Source organism: Annulohypoxylon truncatum, assembly GCF_022578515.1.
Source record: "Annulohypoxylon truncatum strain CBS 140777 unplaced genomic scaffold F4807scaffold_33, whole genome shotgun sequence".
Classification (NCBI taxonomy): domain Eukaryota; kingdom Fungi; phylum Ascomycota; class Sordariomycetes; order Xylariales; family Hypoxylaceae; genus Annulohypoxylon; species Annulohypoxylon truncatum.
The window spans coordinates 1974-20992 of NW_025953819.1; the positions used below are offsets into that span (position 1 = coordinate 1974).

Consider the following 19019-nt stretch of genomic DNA (forward strand, 5'->3'; position numbering starts at 1 on the left):
TAATCAGCATCTGACTCGAAGGTGTGATACATATAACTTATTCGATCAATATGATTGCATTGAATTCACAATTTAGACACCGGGAGAAATTAAGGAGCCACACCGGATTTCTAGATGATTTATGGTACAATAATCATTATTAAAGACTAAAGAAAATTAAGGAGTGACGTTTTTAACTGCTTGTTGGACGCGGTAAAGGAGTGCTACCCGCGCCCACTCCCTTATAGATCATCCCCTCCGCCGAATTCGTTTTGGTAAACATAATCCGTGATTTCGTACTTAAGTTAATAGATAGCTCCTATCTATTACATGACTAGGCAGCCCGATCCGGAGTTGTTACCTGCGTGAAGGCCGTTGTCGGTGTCGCTGAAGTCGAAGAGTCCTCCCTTCTTAGGAACGGCAGGCTTCGCACCGGTAGTGTTCTTCATGTTAGCCATTGTTTATGCTGAGTGAGTGTTGAATGTGTTTTTTTATTTGTTTGTTGAAGCGTTTTCTGCTTGAGAGTTTTTTTGTATTAGTTATTATGTTGCTTGTTGCTTGGTTCTTCTGGTGTTGGTTAATAACCTGGCATCTCATCCCATTTATACTCGAAAGCCCAAGGGGGCTATTCGAAAGAACCACTCATCATTGTCTCCAAAGCCTACCTCTAACTTTGTTACCAATGTGAATCATGTCCGTAATTTCTTTACCCTGTGTGGCGGACAATTACACCTGCCATAGCGACTTTGTCTATTCTAACAATAGCGATAATATGGGGTTTGTCTATTAGGCTGGTGAGGTAAATTCTTAGATTGAACATAGTGTATCTAGTAAAGAATACATGCTCATCCTTTGAGATATTCCTTTCAGGTGTTCTTTGTTCTTGTTTAATTAGGGAGAGGCTCTTCGGTATAACAAGGAAACACAATGTCTCCTGTGATATCATCGCAAGCCTCCCAATTACATCATTTAACGAAAGATGTTGGAAATTAACAAAGAACAGCGCAGACAATATCATTATAGCTAAAATAGCATGTAGACATCTTGCCTTAGTGTCAGCATAGACGTAGCAACGATGGCCGGGGGAAACGCCAAGTTACTACCTGTTTAGGCCTCGCGTGCTGGTGTACGACCTCTCAGTGTCCAAAGGAGTGACAACGGCGACGACGTTCAACTTAGCTTCAAACTTCTAGCATCTGTTGAAAGAAGTACACAATTATGTCATATTTACTTAGTCACGAGACTTGGCTAAGTGGTGAAGGAGGCCATTATGTCATTATTGTAGTGAACATGCTTGGGGCGGACGCGCTCTCTAGAAATAATTGTATTCCTCGAGTTTGCCTTGTAATCATCTATCTACAGTTACAAACTAATGCCCTGTGTAGGTACGTGGTTGTCATTAGCTTGCTCGACGATAGTATGATCAGATTCAACAACTCCTTAAGCACTACATATAACATGGCGTAATCAATTTCTCGCTTAATAACCAATATCGGATCTTTTAACACTGACTATAGCGCCTATGGACGGGAATGCTACGTTTCGCTGCGCCGTATACGATACCGAAAAACGTGCCCCATGTGACGTGCTTCAATTGGACATCACGATATATCCTCGTATAGATGGGGCTAAACTCGCCTTGCCCCTGACAGCTGAATCCTGGAATCCCGACGCTCTTTAAACATGGACATCCTTCCCTTCCTACGATCTTTTTTTTTCTGCTTCCGCTATGCGTACTTCTATCTAATCCTCTCGATTTTGGTTGCTTAACGATGTTTGACTCTTTCCGCCAGCTAGGTCGCCTCTCACTCCCGATATTGTCATGTTGGTCTACGGTGCAGGCAGTCGCATTCCCGGCGACAGTAGAGGTGCATTTAGTATTTCCGCGCAACGATACATACGCGCCTTCAGAACTCACGCCGATCGTTTTTGCCATCTATAACTCGGAGCTTGCCGGGCCCCTCGACCTGAACTTCGACTACAACATCTGGCAGCTCTCTCATTTGAATGGCACCAGCGACGGCGGGTTCATACAACTGACAAATGTGAATTTCACCAATGCTAGCGACCCCTACTATGCGTACACAACCACCAACGTATTCAACACTACCGAAGGTGAATGGTCCATTGTCTGGGATCTGAGCTCGGGGAACTGCTCAAACTCTACGTCCATCGATGAGAGTACGTCGTCCGGCCTTACCTACTATAACCGAGTCAGCTACTCCCAATTCACCACCAAGAACGGCGCGAAGCAACCTGACCTCAATAGTGTTACTACGGCGGACGACCAGACATGCGCCAATATCGTGGACAGATACTTCACATTCAACGTAACGGGTACTCTGCCCACAAATCCAGACAAGCTAGACGGTCGAGCAACGTGCGCCGTTATCGCGCCTCCATTTCAAACGGCTCCCACAGCCACGACTTCTTGCCCACCTACGATGGCTGCTTCGGCTGTGTCGAGCATCTCAGCGGCTATTACTGCCATCGAATGCAAGGGCTTGAACCCAGTGGTGAGCTGTCCACCTGAAAACGCAGCAGGCAAGGCAACGGGGTTCCTTGCGGGGAGGACGGCCTGGCTGAAGACGGCAGCTTTGAGTTGGCTCGTTTATCGTCTTGTGCTGTGATAATCTCAGCATTACTCATTCCCATATTACTATCACGCTAGACTATACCTTGCAAGGAACAGTCGACTCCGATAACTTATTCTGGGTGCTGTTGAGCTGTCCCCAAATCGCCGCGCACTACCTAGATACGGCTTTCAAAGAGCAGAATCACTTAGGTTGGTTCAAGAGCCCGACGTCACCACGGCCGACTATTCATGAAGCCTAGGGGTATCAGGAATTGCGGCGACTATACTTTCGTCAGCTGGGGAAGCGACATGTCTCTGAAAGTCGACGGCTGCCTAGAGACCATAGATGACATCAAGGTACCGCAGGCAGATGAGAGGTTGAGAATATCGTGAGAAAGTAGCATTGGAAAGTAGCATTAGCTGGTAGGGTCGGATACGCATCGTATAGGTTCAACTTCCAGTAAACGAACGAGAGCGTCAAATCAAGTCCCAAATCAACCTTAAAGATTTTGATGGCATGACGGAGCTGATCTATAAATCTAGAAGGATTAACAACGTTAGCACTGGAGGCAAAGTGTCCTATAATAGAGTTATCAAAGGTTACGACATCGAATAGGGGCTATACTACTGTTTTCCCCTTCATACAGATATTAGGTAGGCTATAATGAATTATGTAATTCGGTATCTTGCGAGGTGTGTCGGATTTGTACCCAAGGGGTTGATATATTTAACTGTCTTTCAAGTGACCCTTATTAATTAGAAAATGACACATCGGCACTATAACGGGTAATCAGTAGATGGAAGCCTTAACTCAGGACTATTTTGTTTACACGCTTTTCTTCCATTACATACCTAGATGCCAACCTAGGTGCTTATAATCATGTCATTGATTTAATCTCAGAAAGTTCGTCAAAAGGTATAGTTGCTCAAGCATCGTAACTCATATATCATAGGTACCCACGAGTCCTTACGCCACCTTGATACCATCCGACCCTACCGAAATCGAGAGTGGTTAATGGATGATAGCGCACCGGATGAGAAGAATTTCACTCACGCGTAGTTTAGCATATCATCACCGCCTAAATTATCCCGAACATAAAAGAACGCATAGAAGGAAAGTGGTCAAGTCTCATCCGGCTCAGCGGTCTACTGGCCTAACTGGAGAGCAGCAGCTATCGCAGAGAACCTTGACTTTTTTTATGCGGAACGAGCCCGGCTTGGCGCATTTCTCGCAGATAAAGGTGGTCAAGAGGTCGTGTAACCCTTGATAGGTCTTAATCTTCAAGATGGTGAACATGATCTGACGGTAGGGTGGCTTGGCGCGTTCGATTATGCCCTTGGTAGTTTCTCTTATGTACTCGATGCGATCTAGGAGGCTCACGAGTTTCCTAGCAGCCTTATTCACACGTTCGAGTCGTAGGAGAGAACGAAGAGTGCAATTTTCAAAAACAATCATGATGACCTCGTTGGGCAAAGTGTCTAGAAGTCCCAGGCCAGCGACAGCTACGTCTGAGACGGGTTGAGGCGGGCTAGCGATGACCCTGAGGGGACGCGCAGCCGCTGCTTGCTGACGGCCGGCCTCCGCAGCCCGCATTCGGCGATGGCGTTCTTCGACATGCCAACGATGCCCCCCGTGAAAACGCCGGTTCATGCTGACTAGGTGTAATTGTAAGCCTGTCAATGAGATGGTGAAGCGGGTGAGCCAGTCAAACGGGTAGTTGGGTAGCTGGATTGAGGGGGGCCTGCGGAGAAAGGCAAGTTATGTTAAGGCTGGAGTTAGAAGTGAGAAGGATATTATTGCTGTGGCAGTTTGCAGATTTTGGGTATATATGATTGGCTGTATGATGAATCGCATTGGTGAAAGTGACAGAAGTATAGTTGCCTGGAGGATGTGAATTGGTTCCCACTGCAGGATATGATATGATATGATGGGATATGATATGATATGATGGGACATGATATATGATCTAGCGACAGTACTGTTCATCTTTAACATACCTCCAGGCTTGAACGCTAGGTATCTCAACTTTCTCTTGTAATGTTCAACATTGGTGCTTGTCATTTGCTATATCATTCAGCTCTAACACGCAATTGGGGATGGTGTTTGGTGGAATATCACAAGCCTACCTGGACATCAGAAGATGTTGGTTTAGTATAAGTGTATGCACGGAAGTACCAATCTATGTGTAGTGGATTGAATTGCTGCTAGGTAAACTTTAGAAATGTACCTCTAAGTGTTCACAGAAGTACATACCTGGTCAGGTACCTGTGGCTCATCTTAGCAGAGCTTCGAGCCACACGTGGGTCTCCGATAAGCTTCCCATTTGTCGGGATGTTGGATGTTAATACGGGAGATCACACAGTTCAAGGTGCAGGCTTAAACCTTACAAGTTTGGCATCTTAACATTCACTAAAATATACTATTTTCGGTACCTAGGGATACTGCATACATACATAATACGGTACATATCATCCACATCCATAGATCGCGTATAATCTAAGTTGCATCATCTCATGCCGGACCCTAAAACGAAAAAGTTTCCACCTCTTTTGCTACCGTTCTCGCTATCGCCGTTTCCATCATAGCACCTTCAAAGTCTCTGGTGCACCACCCCTCCTCATCCTCTGACTGCGACATTGCTCACGCGCATAGAGCTCCCCACCATCCCCGACAGCGATTAACGGAGATAGAGGATAGAGGAGGGAGTAGCAGTAATAACAACAATAATAAGGACGGCCGTATATTAGAGACCTACGAACTCCAAGAATTCCAACATCCCGATCAAATCAAACACGAACAACACCAACAACACCGACAACACCGACAACACCAACCCTCGTCGTCGAGCAGGGAACAGCGCCAGAGATTAAAAAGGGAGGAGAAGAGAAGGTGGTTAGAAGAACAAGACGAGATGAAGTTCTCCCATAGCATCCAATTCAATGCCGTCCCCGACTGGAGCAGCCATTACATTGCATATAGCAATCTAAAGAAATTGTTAGCTATTCCCACCCTGATACCTGTATACCTGTATCATATATATGTATATATGTATGTATACATATAGAGTCCTTCTCGTTGACCGTCTCATAGAATCTACGGGCTCGAGAAGACTATCCACCAACCCGGTGTCTCAGATGTCGAAACAAGACCGCTCCTTCGAAATGAGGACCCCGAAGTCGTCTTTGCGCGGGCTTTGGACGTCGAACTAGAGAAGATATCGTCATTCTACGGCGTCAAGGAAAAGGAGCTCTTTGACGAGGTCGACGATCTTATGCGCGATATCGGTTCGCTCGACGCCGATGGCCAAGTTCAAACCGACGTACCCCAGAGGCCCGCCCTGCAAGATATTATCAGTGACCCGGTGAAGCCTACTCGCGGTCCACGCAGCGCTCAGAGTGCCCGAAGTACTCGTTCAACCGACGACGGTGTCGAAGATAGCGACGAGGATGACGACGATGACCAGGATGAGACTTCGGCCCTCAACAGAAGGAAGCGCCGACGATCGAGCCTCGGGACGTACAGCCGAAGGCGCGGTGTTCCGAGCGCGATGTTTGCTTCTACCGACATGACCGCTTCGACGGACCTTACTCGTTCGCGCAGATACAGCCTTGGTTATGATGACTATGCCGAGACGGCCATGCATTCTTCCGGCATCATGCTGAAAAAGCGCATCATCAGCCTCTACGTGCAGCTGTGCGAACTTAAGTCGTATGTGCAGCTGAACAAGACAGGCTTTAGCAAGGTCCTCAAAAAGTTCGATAAGATCATCGACAGGGAATTTCGACCGATATATATGAAAAACACCGTCGAGATTACTTATCCTTTCTTACCTGAGACTATCAGGCAGGTCGAGGAGAGCATCGCCAAGATGGAGAAGGCATATGCCGACGTGGTCACCCACGGCGACGAGCCCCTCGCTAAGAAGGATCTCCGATCTCATCTGAGAGAGCACGTCGTCTGGGAACGGAATACGGTGTGGCGAGAACTCATCGGTCTCGAGCGCCGCGCCGAAGCTGCGAGTCTCGGCAAGGGTCTCCTCGGCGGGCAGAACGATGGTATCAAGGTGAGACTCCAGGGCGACGATGCTCCGGCCACTCCTATGAAGGAGATCGAGACACCCATCGGGCGTTTTACCTGCCCGACCTGGTTATTCGGCTCGACCATGTTTACACTACTTGGAATTATCGCCATATTCTTGGTTTTGCTATATGTTCCTATCATGGACAGGCCCGAGCAGCAAAACTGCTTAGCAATGCTAGTGTTCGTGAGTCTGCTATGGGCTACCGAGGTAAGCGTGTTGGTGTAAATTTTTATTGAATTTATTATATGCGCAACTATGCGCAACTAACTTCATCTTAGGCAATCCCGCTTTTCGTGACGTCTCTGTTGATACCATTCCTCTGCGTGGTTCTTCAGGTTGTCCGCGAAGATGATGTGCCATACAAGCGGCTAGATTCTAAGAACGCCACTCCTTACGTCTTCGCGGCTATGTGGACACCCGTCATCATGCTGCTGCTAGGAGGTTTTACCGTTGCCGCCGCCCTGTCTAAATGCAAGATCGATAAGCGGATCGCGACCTTCGTCCTTAGTAAGGCGGGAACGCAGCCGAGGACGGTGCTCATCGCGACCATGTTTGTGGCGGCATTTGCCAGCATGCTAGTCAGCAATGTGGCAGCTCCGGTGCTCTGCTTTTCCATTGTCGAGGTAGGTCTATGCTTCGTATACTTCCTAACGTAGTCCGACATCTCTCTAACAAGACATTCGGTAGCCTATGCTGCGGAATCTCCCTTCAGGTTCCAACATGTCTAAAGCGGTGATCATGGGTATCGCGCTCGCCTCTAACATTGGCGGTATGCTTTCCCCCATCGCTTCGCCGCAAAATGTCGTCGCATTAGGCATAATGGAGCCGGCGCCGACGTGGGGTGAATGGTTTTTTGTCGTAATTCCCGTGGGCATCATATCTATTCTCCTAATCTGGGTCCTCCTCCTCGTCACCTTCCAACCCGGAAAAGGTACTACTATCGTACCAATCAGGCCGGTGAAGGAACCGTTTACAGGTTTGCAATGGTTCGTATCCTTCATATGCATTGCCACCATCGGGCTTTGGTGCGCGAGCCATCAGCTCGAGTCGACCTTTGGCGACATGGGAGTCATCGCTATCATCCCGATCGTGCTCTTTTTCGGCGTCGGCATACTCACCAAGGAAGATTTCAATAATTTTCCGTGGACTATTATCATCCTTGCGGCTGGCGGATTGGCCCTCGGCAAGGCCGTCAAGTCGTCGGGACTCCTTCATACCGTAGCCGAGGGCATCTCCCGGGAGGTGAACGGCGTAGACTTGTATGGTATCCTCATCATATTTTCGAGCCTAACCTTGGTAATCGCGACTTTCATCAGCCACACAGTCGCCGCGTTGATCATCTTGCCGCTCGTGTCGGATATCGGAAAGGATATGGAGGAACCTCACCCCAACCTGCTAGTCATGGCCGCGGCGCTCATGTGTAGCGCGGCGATGGCGTTGCCGACGAGCGGATTCCCTAACATGAGTAAGTCTTTCTCCCTTTATAATAACGTCTTACAGTCGAGGCTGGGAAACAATGTCTAACATTTTACAGCGGCTATCATGAAAGAGGACTCGACAGGACAGCGGTACTTGCATGTGACGCATTTCATCAGCCGCGGCGTGCCCAGTAGTTTGATAACCCTTGCGGTTGTAGTGACCCTGGGCTACGGTTCGATGCGGGTCATTGGGATGTAAGGCGTCAGGGTTAGGGGTCTAATAGAGTACCTATCTACGTCGAACTACGAAGTTGCTTGTCTGGTTTTGCACTGTTATTATGCGTAATATGTATAACTTTGGTCTTTCGTATATATACCTATGCATATACATTTACATATATGTACGTACCTACCTACTTACATAGGTGTACATGTAGGTAAGCTACATAGGTAGTCGATTGCGGTGAAGGGGTTATATAGATCTATAGATTTGTCTCACCGTAGGAATGGTATCAGCTTTAGCTACATGAGGTAGTATGCATATACCTACCTTGGTAAGTGTGTTGCATACTACATAATAGTAGCAGGAAAATTAAACATGCATGGAGGTATATTCCATACCTGGTACCTCCTAGGTACGTCAACACGTAGGTACATCCAATATTATGCTTAAACACTGCAACTCTCAACCCTCCAGTTTATAGGCTGCCTAACGCAGGTTGGGTATAATGCATCTGTCCAATCAGAAGGATGAATTTTGACAAGTATGCAGTACGCTAGCTTATGCGGTCATAGGTGGCCGAGGTACATTGTACCTCTGTATCCACATTAGCTTCGAACCTTAGAACATTGAATGTCTCCAACTCTCGGGTTCTAAGGTTCAGATGACATAAGTAGGTACATTCGCTTTTCCTTTGTTTTGCATTTTATTCATACAGCCTCGGAATACCTTCAACTGATATCCACATTAGCAAGAGACGACATATATTCTTTGGGATAGCCTGGATTAGTCAAACTGCCTTGCGCCGTTTTCTTTGATTCAAAACCCGAACCCCGTAATCAATGACTATCCAAGGATAGCATTAGAGCACCATGCTCTCCGCATTCACAGCTCGGCCCATCATCGAGCTAAAGCAACGCGACAAATCTAAGATAGAAACGATACTAGCACATGGTGCGTCTTGCCACTATATGGTCCGTAAATGTAGGCATACAAAAAACTGATTATATTTACCGTAGGCGATCGCGTTCTCGTCGGTCTAAATACCGGATCGCTGAGGATATACCGCCTAAACGAATTAACCCAACCATCCGAGCCTCCTGCTTCTAACGGTACTCCTTCCACTCCTCCAAGCACCGACACGAACACGACACCCAGTTCTTCTCCAAAGCCGACTGATCTTTTACGTGAAATCGAGAAGTTCTCCACGCGCGCCATCGAGCAGCTTGCGATCATCAGAGAAGCCAACATCATCGTCTCCCTCTCCAACTACAACGTCTCCCTCCACGATCTCCAGACCTACGAGTTGATCGAGACGATATCGCGCACAAGGAACGCTACCTGCTTTGCTGTTACCAGCAACATCGTCAAAGATGCCGCCACCGGCATTCCAGAGATTATTAGCCGTCTCGCCGTAGCTATAAAACGACGCTTGCTGTTATGGAGTTGGCACGAGAGCGAGCTACATGACGAGGTCACCGAGATCGTGCTTCCTGAGGGCATCAGGACGTTGACTTGGGCCAACGCGACCAAGGTCGTCTGCGGTATGAACGCGGGATACGTCTTGGTAGACGTGACCACCTCGGAAACGCACGAGATCGTAGGCCTGGGTGCGGCGGCAACGGGAGGGCAGGGGAGCAGGTTCGGCGCCGCGAGCATGGGCTATATGGGACTCGGCGGGTATATGCCGAAGCCACTGGCTACGAGATTGGCCGAGGGTCAGATGTTGCTCGCGAAGGACATCAATTCTCTGTTCATCGACACGAACGGCAACCCGCTGGAAAAGCGTCAGGTGCCGTGGCAGAACGCCCCCGAGAGCATCGGATATAGCTACCCCTACATCCTGATCCTTCAGCCACCAGCTAAAGGTACGCTAGATGTGCGGAATCCAGAAACGCTGAGCCTTCTACAGACCATAGAACTTCCCGGCGCGGCACAAATGCACTTCCCGCCGCCTACGGTCAGTCTCGCCCACGCGGGTAAAGGTTTCCATATCAGCAGCGATCGAGCCGTATGGAAGATGGAAGCGACGGACTACGACACCCAGGTGAAGGAGCTGATCGACTCGGCTAAGTACGACGAGGCCGTAAGCGTGCTCGGCATGCTCGAAGACGCGCTGTTGAAGGATAAGACCGGCACTATGCGGGAGGCTAAGATGCTGAAGGCGGAAGTCCTCTTCAAGAAAAAGAAGTTCTCAGAAAGCCTGGCACTATTTAACGAGGACGAGGTACACGCACCTCCTCAAAGAGTACTAAGGCTGTACCCTAGGACGATCGCCGGGGATCTTTCCGCCGAGTGCACGCGAGAGGAGAGCGCCTCGGAGGAAGAAGACCAGGAAGAGGACGAGAAGGTTAATGGTGACAAACCTGCCAAAACCGAGTCCAACGTCGAAGTTGCGTCGCCGTCTAGGCCTAGCACCTTTGCAAAATACTGGATGGGACATCGAAAAGGGGACTCCGACGCGGCATCTATCACATCTTCTAAGAAGGGCGGCACCGACAGCGAAGATATGGCGAGTGTCAAGGCTAAGACGAAGAAGAAGAAAGCCGAAGAGGATGGACCGCTGGAAGGGAAGGATCTGATCAAGGCCGTCCGCGAGCTTAACAGTTATCTGGCTGGTACGAGGACACGTCTACAGCGATGGATCGATCCGGCAACCGGAAAGCTGAAACCTCGCAAACCGACAACCGGCAAAGGCTCGTCGATAAGCTTGGACGAGAATCTAGACGCATTACTAACGAATTCTCGCTCCGATTCTGACGAACAGCTAGAGCACGAGCTTAAGGAGACGTTTACCATGGTCGACACCGCTCTCTTCCGCGGCCTAATGTTTGTCACGCCCACGCTTGCCGGCTCTCTCTTCCGCATCCCGAACTTCTGCGATCCCGCGGTGGTGAACGAGCACCTCCTCAAGCACAGTCGGTATAATGAATTAGTCGACTTCTTCTACGGAAAGAAGCTCCACCGCGATGCCCTCACCCTCCTTCGCAAGTTCGGAGACGTGAACCCGGAAGGGGAATCAACCAAGCTTGACCTTAACGGACAGGCGGACTCGGAAGTGACGATACCCGAGCAGTTGCGTGGTCCGCGGAGGACGGTCGGCTACCTGCAAAGTCTTCCGCCGGAGATGATCGACATCATTCTCGAGTTTGCGGATTGGGTCCTGCGGCGCGATCCGAACCAGGGAATGGAGGTGTTCTTAGCCGATAGCGAGAACGCCGAGACTCTGCCGCGAGAAAGGGTCGTGCGGTATCTTGGCGCCATCGACGTCAATCTAGAAATCCGCTACCTACAGCACATCATCACGGAACTAGAAGACGGCACGCCGGACTTTCATAATCAATTAGTGGAGCTGCTGGTTCAAGCGCTGAGAGACGACAAGCGCGACGAGTCGTGGAACGAGAAGCTCGATAGCCTCGTGACCTTTTTGAGGGGAAGTCAGCAGTACAGCTTAAGCAGAGCACTAAGCATAATTCCTCGTGATGGTAGGCCGTCCGAATATGCGGAACACTTGTCGGTTCTGATAGAAGAAGCAATTGCTAATAACCCTCACAGATCCGGCATTCTACGAGGCTCGTGCCATAGTGTTCAGCAACATGGGTTCTCACAAGCAAGCGCTCGAGATCTACGTGTTTAACATGCAGGATTACGCGAAAGCAGAGGAGTAGGTACGCATTCAATCGCCGACGGACGTTGCTTACAGGAGATGCTAGGTATTGCAACCATATACACGCGCTTCCCAGTTCCCGCAGGGAATCCTTCGCCGCGCTGCTGGCCGACGAGGACGATCGCGATCCCGACTCGAAGCCTTCCATTTACCACATGCTGCTTTCTTTATATCTTACTCCGCCGCCGCCGAACAAACCGAACCTGGAACCGGCCCTGTCTCTCCTCTCGAGGCACGGCTCTCGTCTGCCGGCCGAGTCGACGCTATCTCTCATCCCCGACGATCTTCCGGTGACAGAGCTCGAGTCATATTTCCGAGGGCGCATCCGCGCGGCTAACAGCGTCATCTCGGAGTCGCGCATCGTCGAAGGGTTGCGCAAGACGCAGCTGGTGAATACGCAGGCGCTGCTGCTACTCGGGGACGGCATCCCCGGCGGCCAGAGCGGGCGTAGCAGGAAGGTCGTGATTGGCGAGGAGAGGGTGTGCGGCGTATGCCACAAGAGACTGGGTAATAGCGTCGTGGCGGTGCTTCCGGATAATACGGTCGTCCATTACGGATGTTTGGGGAGACCGGGGCGTAGCATGAGCGGAACTAGAAGCGAGAGGATCGCCGGTTCGTGGGGGAGGCACGGCTGAATCGCCCACGCTAACAAATCGGGCAAATTATCGACCTGGATGGTATCCCTGTGCCCGCATTGGCGTGGGTATCGAGACACGAAACTGTCTATTATCATGATGTTTATGGTACGAGCATGGACGTGACGAGGGAGGCGTTGAGTCGCGTTCGCATATATCGAAGACTGGTGTTCTGGTTTTGTTTGGGGTTCTAAGCATAACATGGTCATCGTCGCATGCTGTCGGAGTAGAGGTGATGAGTAGGCAATACCCCCGTATGTAGAACGCAGTCAAATTGATAACGCTTTTCTCGCTCGTCTTCGTCTTCGACTTCGAAATGCTCATCCAGGGAGGACCTGGTCGAGAATAGCACTCCCATACGTCCAGGTGAGAATTCTCTAGTCCCAATGTCTACTCGTCTAACCTTGACTTATTCTTCACCTGGCTTATAGGCATTAATGGAATCGCGAAAGCGATCGATCGATCCGTCTAATATCCACTACTCTTCGTCTTCCACCACCTCCTCGCCATAGTTCTCTTCTTCAGCAACTTCGTCGACGGCGCTGACACTAGCTCCCTTAACAGCAGCGGAGGCGGCTGCTACCTCGCGCGCTTCTTCCTCCATGCGCGTCGTGAGTTCGCTGTTTATGCGCTCTTGTAGCGTCGATACGGCTTCGCGCAGCGTGTTCAGGTACGATGTCTTATGCGTTGAAGAGTCGGAGTCCGGCAGAGTCAGCGGGGTTGAGAGTGTGAAGGGGGTAGTTGAACTTGGAGAGGATGAGGAAGGGTCGCTGGTGGAATTAGAGTTAGTGTAGGTTGCCGTTATTTGAGTGGTTTTGTTCATCTTTGAGGAAGACGACATTGTCGACGAGTCTGGTTTTGGATAGAATGATGAATTCTAACAGACAATTGTAAATGGATTTGTTATGTTAGACTTTCATCCATAGACGATGGCGGGGATGAAGGGCGGGGCAGATGTGGCAGTAGTTTTGTGTGGCGTCCAAGACTACATTGCACAAGGTACTATTCCAGAGTACCGAATGTACCTACAGTGAAACCGTACCATAACGATCCTAGTGTATAACGATACCCCACTATAACGATAAATTTTCCAGGATTCCCGAATTTTGTATGTAAAATAACGATAATTTCGTCATAACGAATTATCGTTAGTTTTATTTTTCCTCACTAAACAAATCGTTGTATTTAAGGAAATTTTGTAGGAACCTTTCCGTTTTAGGATAGAATGTACCCACTCTATTACCCCTTACGATAATATCTTTACCCATGCGTCAAAATCTTGGCTATTTTAGGAAATATTTGCCAAAAGTGGGTAAGTTTTACTAAAAGTGGATAGCTTCTTACAACGATACCTCGCTTTAACGATCCTAAAGTCTTGATTTTTTCCTATCGTTATGGTAGGGTTTCACTGTACCTAGAAACTTGCCCAATTTTTGCCCCACTTCGTTCGATTCATCTGATGTACATGTTTCTTTCAACTTGAACACAGCTACCAAATGATACATGTGAAGTTTGGAGACTCGAAAATACATATATCAGCTTCAGATATTATACATCTAGATTGTTCGTCTAAAGTAGAAAGGCTTTTAAACAGGTGTATATATGCATGTATAGATGTTATATGTGTAGATCACATGTATCTTCAGCACCAACAATACGATTTATTCAACAAAGCTAGCACGAGACGGTTCCACTCTGGTACTCCTTGAGCCTGTAGGTATATAGTGTACATACACTACCTAGCCAAGTACATGTTCAGGGATTCAACGTTAAACCTTGAATTGATACATAGCATTGACAACCCATCGCACACTGTACGTAGGTATTATACCAACCATCTCCTCATCAACTTCGTCAAGATCGCTGGTGAAATCTACTAGTCCGATCAAGACGAGACGCCATTACTTACGCACGTTACTACCACACATCAACGTATACGGCAATTGAATAGCGCAAATCAGGGACGGGGATTACCGCCGATCCTATATATCTCGGGATCGGGGCAAGATGTAACAGACCTAGGACCGGGCACTTAGACGTTTCGATCAGACAATGCAGCCAGTACGATCCCAGCAAAGAGCCCCCGGGAGCTTCTCTCCCTTGCCCGGGAGTGTTTCTTCGGCCTCGACCGCCGCAGCCGCAGCCGCGTCTTCATCTTCCTTATTCTCTTCGCCAAACCCTTCCAGGCCTCAAATACGTAGGATAGATACTTCCGAGAGCGACGATACCATATCCCTCCCTAAGACGAGAGGCCCTCAGAGCCCCGTCACCACCGTCACTAGTCCCTCCTATTCCAGCAGCCCGCACAATTTCTCTCGTCCGACTAGACCCAGCATCGAACTTCCTCAACCGAGAACTTCTTCTCCCTTGACCCTACCTCCCACTCGCGCCGGCCACGCGAGGAAACATTCCCAGACTCAGGGTCACTTCGAGCCTACCTTGCCCTCTACGAGCACGTCCAACCTCTCCCACGTCGCTATGGCCCAGGTCCAAGCCCAAGCTCAAGCCCAAGCACAGGCTCAGTCTCAGTCTCAACCCGCCGGCAGCCTCTCGGCAAGTCAGATAGCCGCTCAGGCCGCCGTGATGCAGCACCAACAGCATAGCCGCCATCGATCGCAAACCGTACCATTTCCTGGCAGCGACAGCCACGACTCCGCAAAAAGGCCTGGGCCCAAACCTGTTACTGGACATCGCAGCCCGCCTATGTTAAGCCTAACCGAGGCGAGCGCTCCGCGAGATAACGGTTTCGGCGCTCAAGGATATCATAACGGGCTGTTGGGGAGCCACGCCGCCGCTGCGACCGCCGCTGCCAACGTCGTCTTTCCGAGATCGCCTCAACCTTCGCCCGGACTACCACCGCCTGACCATCCCGCACCTGCGCCCCCGACCGTCCCAGAGAAGCCTGCGAAGGCGGAGAAGTCTAAAGTCAAGCTGTTTTCTAGGCCTAAGAAGATAGATACTAAAGGTGACGTGAAAGAACGGCCGTTGCCGAGTCCTGGAAAGATCGGTTCTGCTCTGGCCTCTTTACAACGTGCCAACTTCAGCACAACTAGTCTCGCGGACTCGTCGTCTTTCTACAGCTTGGGAAACTCGTCCGCCGCGACTATTCGACCGGTCGACTCGTTTGTGGATAGGGATAGTAAGGAAAAAGATAAAGAGAAGAAACACCACTTTTTATCGCGGCAGAAGCATAAGCTGAGCAGCAAAGACGACTACCACCTCCCCCTATCCTCTGCCGCTAGCAATTCGCGGCCCGTCGACCCTAACGCGCCGTCGAGCCTTTACAATTTTAACATACCACCGAGCCCCGGTCCGAACAACAACATAGGTAAAAGCGTCAGCGGGCTTGACCTTCGACACGGGGGACGCGCGTTGCGCGATAAGAAGAAGGACGACAACGAATCTTCCTACGGCACGGGTTCCGAATGGCCAGGACCTGGCAGCTTCGGATCAGCAGCCGCCGCTACGCACTCCTATCTCTCCGAACCTATCGATTCGGGCAAATACGGCCTTCACAATATGTCCTTGGATGACGCCTGGCCGTATCTGAGGGCTAAGCTACTAGTCATATTCGAAGGCGAAGACCTGCGATTGCCGGTAGAGGATTTCAACCGCGTCGTAAGCATGCATATACAATACTGCATACAACGTCGCTCAGCACACATCATCGTCGACGACCTACGAGATCTCCTTTCGACAGGTTTTGCTTCGCTCGACCACACGTTACGCAAGACTCCCGAGGACAGGCTGATACCTTCGCTAGTAGAGCTCTGGATCTTCACGTTTACCAGCATTCTGCCCTATATGCAGGCGGTCTTCCTGCCGCTGGATCTGGAATTTTCTGGCAGCGGGACTCTGCTGACTCCCGAGCAGGCGCGGGACTTCTGGGGCGGAGTGATAGCAGACTTGCCAACGGCGAACGCCCATCCTAACGGGCCGAATTTCGAAACCCACCTATCCCCGGCGTCCAACGTCCTTGACGTGCGGCGGCTCGTGCTTATATCTTACCGAGATTCTCTGATCTTACCTAGGTATGAGAAGCTCAAGACTATATTTTCGCGATTATCTCTCGAGCACCTGCCGTCATCCCTCTCTTCGCTCGCGTTGGCGTCGCCGCCACTCTTGAACGACAGCGCCGCGTCTCTCTCTACTTCTCCGAGCGACGGATTCTCGGGTCGTCCCGGCACGGCCATGTCGCTGGACCCGAGCATCGCGAGCTACAACTCCACCTCTACGACGGTCTTCGGCAACGACTCGAACCCGTCGCGAAGCCGAGCCATCAGCAACGTCTCGTTCGGTAGCGGCGTATCAGATCCGGCATCTACCGGTACCGGAAGTCTGCTTAGACCGTTCACGCCGCAGATGAGAGACAACGAGCGGGGCGGCAGGGAAATCCTGGGCAGCGTGCGGGAGCAGAACGTCGAGGATAGCAAGCAGGTGACGGAGATGGTGGGCCGCATGCTCCAATGCATGAGTGTGCTGGCCAGCGTCGATACGGGCAATAACGTCGCTAGCACCGACGAAGCCAGCAAGATGGTGGCTGAGCTAGGTCGACTGCTCAAGCTGAACTGGTTGGGCAGAGGCAGAACAGGTAGGAACCGGAGGGGCATGGTCGGCGGAAGGGTTAAGAGGCAGGAAAATAACAACTCTATCAGTCACGGCATTTTAAGGGAAGGAATACGCGAAGGTGTCGAGGTCGTCTGATTTCATGTTGCCGGGCAAGACAGGTACGCATATGATAATGACATATTGAAGGGTTTATGTTAGGTGGTTACGAGATTAGTGAAGTCGGTACATCGGTTTCACGGGATTGGTCACGAAAAGAGGCTTGGTCCGGAGTGATTGAACTGTTTCTATTTGATGTAGTCTATCTAGGAAATACCCACGGCTGGTACAAGTATGCCATACGCCAGCACAGCCAATGTCATCGCACTACTCAGTATTTAAAGGTTTTCACTTAACGCAACTGATTGTAGTATCTAGGTAAATCTGGTCAGCCAACAGTTCAATTAAACATCGGCAAAATTCAGTGGAAATAGGCGTTTCTCAGACATCCAAGGGAAGGACATTATACCCTCATCTGCTTCAGAAAAGGCTCTGATCGAAGCTCGAGTGGAAACTGCGAATGTGTATGGAAGTTTCATCATATGAAACGCCTAGATAACTTGACCAGTAACGAAAATGAAAATACTTGACTAACCTTGCTTAGAAAACACCAACCGCGATTTTAGTCACGATTCACACCAAAAACCAAAGCTATCACTTTTATCCAGTTAGCACTTAACTCAGAATCTGGATGTAGGTTGCGATAGGAGACAATCCCTCCAAATCCCGATCTCGCGATGCCGCAAGGCACGGATCACGAGATGGGAAGTCAGACAGAGTATACTGGCAAGTAGCAGGCTTCCACCGCAGTGGAAAGGCCCGGACAGACGAAGTTTCTTTCATGGTCGATTCAGTTGGGAAAAGAAGACATATTTAATGGTTGTCATCCTGATAGAGGGCGGAATATGTGGTATGTGTCGCGTATGCCGATTGGCAGAAGTAAAAATGGAGAGACGTACCTTGACTGCATCTTGACTGCATATTGCAAAACAGCTGCTGTAAATACCTGGAAACTGAGAACGAGCACTTGCGAATCCCAGTATCCAACCTTGGAATTGGTGAGTCAAAATACACGGACACAGGCGGCTTCACTCCCAAAGCAAATGCACTCTTGTGGTGAGCAGAAAGAATGTTGCGAAGGTGAAGTGAAGATAATACACAGGACGAACTCCAGTTTTTGAAGTAGCAAGAAAAAAAAATTTAGGTGGACCCATCTACGGAGCCTCACTGGTTGGAATCGGATTAAATTCGACCGTGCGGAAAATCTAACGGTCATGTGATGAAGGTGGATTTCTTGCATATTTTTTGCTTCAGCCAATTAACACCTGCCAGCAAAATCCCGGCGCTAAAAATAGCCGGTCATCTCTGTTCATACAGTGCGATATATCTATCTTACGGTACTCCAAAAAGGGCTTCGAATGTCAAGCTATGGGAAGATTAAGTAATTTTTTCTCGTACTGTCTGTTTTACCCGCGATCTTCCGAACGTTGGTATCTCTACCACTTATACGCTATCTCGTCCATCATCGTCGACCAATTAGGCCGGGCTTCGTCGCTTCGTTGGTGTTGTAGATACGGAGAATACCAATGTTAGGCCATTGGCACTTTCCAATGCGTTATACATTACAAGATTTCACTCTGGACATATCATGGTGAATCTTCCAGAGTGGCACATCGCTTGGGTGAATGCTTGGTGTCAACTCCAAGAGTATCAAACAAGTTGCTGCGGCAGTCGAGTGTAATAAAATAAGACTGTCTTAACCACCTTAAACACCTCAAAGATTAAATCAGAATACTCAACAATGCTTCAGACATGCTTAATCCTTCCTATACCAGGAA

General features: G+C 49.6%; 5 protein-coding genes across 5 annotated transcripts; 3 read left to right on the forward strand and 2 right to left on the reverse strand.

The window, feature by feature from the left end:
* Window positions 1–1751: 1751 nt before the first annotated feature.
* On the forward strand, window positions 1752–2814 carry F4807DRAFT_463463 (uncharacterized protein; the record flags this gene model as incomplete). Its single annotated transcript, XM_048001987.1, has 2 exons — window positions 1752–2580; window positions 2651–2814. 2 exons carry the CDS (start codon window positions 1752–1754, stop codon window positions 2812–2814), a joined length of 993 nt encoding a protein of 330 aa, XP_047851040.1.
* An 809-nt stretch (window positions 2815–3623) lies between these two features.
* On the reverse strand, window positions 3624–4875 carry F4807DRAFT_223301 (uncharacterized protein). Its single transcript, XM_047994084.1, has 3 exons — window positions 4809–4875; window positions 4553–4759; window positions 3624–4228 (listed from the first exon to the last, which is right to left on the reverse strand). The coding sequence occupies exons 2-3, from the start codon at window positions 4614–4616 to the stop codon at window positions 3693–3695; spliced, it is 600 nt and encodes a 199-aa protein (XP_047851041.1). The 5' UTR covers window positions 4617–4759; window positions 4809–4875; the 3' UTR covers window positions 3624–3692.
* Window positions 4876–5466: 591 nt separating this feature from the next.
* On the forward strand, window positions 5467–12576 carry F4807DRAFT_453299 (SPX-domain-containing protein; the record flags this gene model as incomplete). Its single annotated transcript, XM_048000440.1, has 8 exons — window positions 5467–5549; window positions 5646–6843; window positions 6915–7259; window positions 7324–8101; window positions 9166–9228; window positions 9294–11759; window positions 11830–11938; window positions 11988–12576. The coding sequence occupies 8 exons, from the start codon at window positions 5467–5469 to the stop codon at window positions 12574–12576; spliced, it is 5631 nt and encodes a 1876-aa protein (XP_047851042.1).
* Window positions 12577–12865: 289 nt separating this feature from the next.
* F4807DRAFT_223406 (uncharacterized protein) lies at window positions 12866–13741 on the reverse strand. The gene has a single exon (XM_047994085.1). The coding sequence runs from the start codon at window positions 13415–13417 to the stop codon at window positions 13055–13057; it is 363 nt and encodes a 120-aa protein (XP_047851043.1). The 5' UTR covers window positions 13418–13741; the 3' UTR covers window positions 12866–13054.
* A 723-nt stretch (window positions 13742–14464) lies between these two features.
* F4807DRAFT_223448 (HbrB-like protein) lies at window positions 14465–17683 on the forward strand. The gene has a single exon (XM_047994086.1). The coding sequence runs from the start codon at window positions 14629–14631 to the stop codon at window positions 17278–17280; it is 2652 nt and encodes an 883-aa protein (XP_047851044.1). The 5' UTR covers window positions 14465–14628; the 3' UTR covers window positions 17281–17683.
* The last annotated feature ends 1336 nt before the right edge of the window (window positions 17684–19019 follow it).

Bases quoted from the DNA above. Each gene is read 5' to 3' on its own strand.
- F4807DRAFT_223301 (XM_047994084.1), bottom strand. From the start codon at position 4,616: ATGACAAGCACCAATGTTGAACATTACAAGAGAAAGTTGAGATACCTA. The intron at 4,229-4,552 runs GTATGTTAAAGA...TCTCATTGACAG, and splicing joins CCTAGCGTTCAAGCCTGGAG to GCTTACAATTACACCTAGTC.
- F4807DRAFT_223406 (XM_047994085.1), bottom strand. From the start codon at position 13,417: ATGTCGTCTTCCTCAAAGATGAACAAAACCACTCAAATAACGGCAACC.
- F4807DRAFT_223448 (XM_047994086.1), top strand. From the start codon at position 14,629: ATGCAGCCAGTACGATCCCAGCAAAGAGCCCCCGGGAGCTTCTCTCCC.